The sequence below is a fragment of the Tupaia chinensis genome, unplaced genomic scaffold (genome assembly GCF_000334495.1).
Source record: "Tupaia chinensis unplaced genomic scaffold, TupChi_1.0 Scaffold000115_1, whole genome shotgun sequence".
Lineage (NCBI taxonomy): Eukaryota > Metazoa > Chordata > Mammalia > Scandentia > Tupaiidae > Tupaia > Tupaia belangeri.
The window spans coordinates 1,821,465-1,825,142 of record NW_006159579.1 but is presented as its reverse complement, the minus strand read 5'-3'; the positions used below and the strand labels follow the sequence as shown (position 1 = coordinate 1,825,142).

General features: G+C 48.1%; 1 protein-coding gene across 2 annotated transcripts in view; it reads right to left on the bottom strand.

The window, feature by feature from the left end:
• The window catches only part of DYNLRB1 (dynein light chain roadblock-type 1), a 19,423-nt gene extending 19,246 nt beyond the window's left edge, over positions 1-177 (bottom strand). The window contains exon 1 of one of the 2 annotated variants that reach the window (XM_006144024.3): positions 61-177. In XM_006144024.3, the coding sequence (XP_006144086.1) occupies positions 61-63 (3 nt within the window). In that variant the 5' untranslated portion in view covers positions 64-177. The remainder of the gene's footprint in view (positions 1-60) is intronic. The other variant, XM_014586124.2, reaches the window with a different exon arrangement.
• Between the last annotated feature and the right edge of the window lie 3,501 nt (positions 178-3,678).

Sequence of the window (3,678 nt, the reverse complement as noted above, 5' to 3'; positions counted from 1 at the left end):
CTCCCGAAGAGGAAGAGGGAAGGCCCGCGGGGAGGCCACAGGCCTAGAGCGAACACTCACCATATTGGAAAGACCTGGGAGCTCCGCGTCGCCGACACAGCCCAGGCCCCCTGCTTTTCTGCGCCTGCGCACAGCGTCCGGTCCAAACGGACAGTTTCGGCAGCCTATCAGGAGCCAGCGTGGGGCGGGGCGGGGACTGCCGTAATTACCCAGGCTCGTGCAGAATTCGCTCTGGGCTGTCTGACAGCGAGAAGCTGAGGAGCAGTTACTGCGGGACGTTCCAGCCCTGGCTGCGCCAAAAGCGTGCTAGCTTTCGGGTCGCAGCCGAAGTCTGGCTGGCTCCGGAAACCCTCCGGCGGAGGGTGGTGGGGAAGTATGAGGCCGAAGGGGATGATTGCCGAGGATCCCTGAGCGCCCAGGTGGATTGCACCGACCTACGTGCGCTGAAGACGGGGAAGTAGGGAGCAGGGGCTGGGGCTGGGGCCCAGAGCGATCCCCTGGGAGTAGGCCACGCGCGCTGAGATGTGCAGGTCTGGGCCGGCCGGGCGTCCGCAGGAGCAACCCGAGTTCAGCCCCGCCCTGGCGTTACCTTGGAGAACCGCTTCACACCTCTGGGATCTGTCATTTTCTCACTCTTAGCAAGAGCACCCTTCTTCCAGAGCCCTGTATTGTCCCGCTTTCGCCTTGTCAGGTCACAGACATTTCTGGGTCCTCGGGTGGAACACGCTGCCGTGTAGTGAACTTGTGTCACTGTGTGCCGGTAGCCTCAACACAGTGAATGCTGGCCTCCCCACTTTCCAGACGCTGCTGCTTTGAGGCACTGGAGCCTGAGGTCGAAACTCCGAACCGTCAATCCGCGGTAGCCTTTCTCAGTGGGGTACTTGGTGCCCCTTCCAGGGTTGTCTGCGCGCTAAGTTGATTGAATTGTGACTTTTGTTTGTTTGTTTGTTTTTAAGAGGTTTTCGCTATAGGGTGCGTGCACTCGCCAGACAGACAGAGAGAGACAGAGAGACAGAAAGCGAGAAGTCACCGCCCAGGGGGGATGGTCACGCCGCAATCCCTTCTCCGTTCTCCTCTCGGGATCTTGGGCATGCACGCACACGCGCCGGCGTGAGTTTAAGCCACCGGGTCTGGGACGCGAACCGCGGTCGACTACGTGGGAGTCCAGCGACATAGCCATTACGCAAACTGCTGGTTCCCGATAAGAATTATTTAATTTTATCTATATCTATATCTATATCTATATATATATATTTTTTTCCCCCTCTCTCTTCCTGTTTGTTATAGGGCTTGCACACTCATCAGGAGAGAAAGCTTCGCTGCACTTGGCCAGGTGCGGGACTCAAACCCCAGTCAGTCGGGAACCAGCAGTTAGCATAATGGCTATGTCGCTGGACTCCCACGTAGTCGACCGCGGTTCGCGTCCTGGACCCGGTGGCTTAAAACTCACGCCGGGCGCGTGTGCATGCGTGCCCAAGATCCCGAGAGGAGAATGGAGGAGAAGGGATTGTGGCGTGACCATCCCCTCTGGGGGGTGATTTCTCGCTTTCTATCTCTCTGTCTCTCTCTGTCTGTCTGGCGAGCGCATGCGCCCTATAGCAAAAACCTCTCCAAAAAAACAAAACAAAACCACGGTCAGTCATTTGGGAGTCCAGTGGCTTAACCACTATGCTGCCGGCTGGCTCTGTGACTTCTTTTGTTCGTTTTCATTTACCTCTAAGTATTTATTATACTTTATGAGGGAGAGAGGCTGAGAGAGAGCGCACACACAGGGCTTTTTTTTTTTAAAGCAAAGAAACTCAGCAGACACCACCTTAACCAGATCAAGGTTAATTATTACTAGTAATGAGGCATATTGACATTGCGTGCCCTGATGTAACAACCTAAGGGCACATCAATTCCATTTGTTTTTTAAAATCCATGGCCTTAACCGTGAGAAAAAAATGTTTTTAATTAAGCAAAAAATGTATTTCCAGGCTCTTCAAAGTTCATTACAAACACAACGTATCTTTAAAATGTTCCAAATTAAGTCAAAGGCACATCCTCAAGGAATGTGAAGAATTCTTTTAAGTTGTAATATTTTCATATTACTTTGTTTTAAATCCTTTGCAATGTTTGGTAGGTCACATTTTAAACATTTTTAAAGACATGAAATAATGTATTTCTTTTTAAAATACAAGCACAACTACAAGGTAAAGGAACTTAAGATGACAACAATCAAATCTGTTTCATAAACAGGATGGGGCAACTCAAAACTTAATTATCTTTCTAAACAAGTTTGCTAAGGAACAGCTCTCATCTTTAGTGTTAAAAATAAATCAATCTTCTCATTTAAAAAACACCAAGACAGCATTTGATTAGTAAAGCCTATTCTTTCCCCCCCAGTTTTTATTTTCCTGTCTTCACTTAGAAAGCATAAATTAAGGGACCAGCAGTTGGCGTAATGGCTATGTAGCTGGACTCCCATGTAGTCAACCATGGTTCGAGTCCCGGACCCAGTGGCTTAAAAACTCATGCCAGGCGCATGTGCATGTATGCCCAAGATCCCAAGAGGAGAATGGTAAAGAAAGGATTGCGGCATGGCCATCCCCCCTGGAGGGTGATTTCTCGCTTTCTGTCTCTGTCTCTCTCTGTCTTTCTGGTGAGTGCACGTTCCCTATAACAAAAACCTCTCAAAAAAACAAACAAAAAAAAGTAAGTGTAAATCCATAAGAAAAGAAAAGATTTTTGTTATGCTATAAGTCTGTGTCCAGGGACCAGCAATTAGTATAATGGCTATGTCACTGGACTCACATGTAGTTGACCGCGGTTTGAGTCCCAGACTTGGTGGCTTAAACTCAGCTCACGCCGGGCAGGCGTGCACATGCATGCCCATGATCCCAAGAGGAGAATGGAGGAGAAGGAATAATGGGGGGGGGGCCCCCCCCTTGGGGGGGGGGGGGCGGTGATTTCTCGCTTTCTGTCTCTGTCTCTGGCGAGTGCACACACCCTCTCAAAAATAAATAAATAAATAAATAAATAAATAAAAGTCTGTGTCCTGAACAAGAAATTACAAATATTCCATTTGTTTTAATAAACAAAAATGTCTTCCTTCCCAAAATGTAAACACCCAGAAAATAAAACACACGTGATGTTCCAGGTATAGAAAAACACCAGCAATTCACTTATGAAAGAGGTGCATCCTGGTATATTTGGTAGTAAAGTTTTGTCCTAAATACAAAGCACTTTGCCAAAAGAACCAGGACATTATGGTTTAAAACTCTATTCTTTCACCTAATTTCCTTATTTGAGTAAAAACTCTACAATTTCTATAAAATTTTAGCTAGAGGGCCAGGCCACAAGAAAGGTCTTAAATATCTATAAGTCATTTGGCTAGAGAAATTTCTTGAGACGTGGAGGCAGTCATTCATCTGTTTGTGCTTGAAGGCATGCCTCAGCAAACTTCTAAATCTTCAGAATAAAGCACAGGATCTGGGCTCCCGGAAGGGGTTGCTTCCAGCTGAAACACTGACCAGCAGCATCCTTGCAGGCATTCTTGAAGCTCTGTGGCGGACTGAAAGAGCTTGATCCTCTCTATGCCCACCTCCAGCTTGAGCTGCTCCACCAGGTGCAGCTGGGTGCTCACAATGGCGCCCCGAAAGACATGCCAGTGGGTGCTCACCATGAGAAAATTTACAT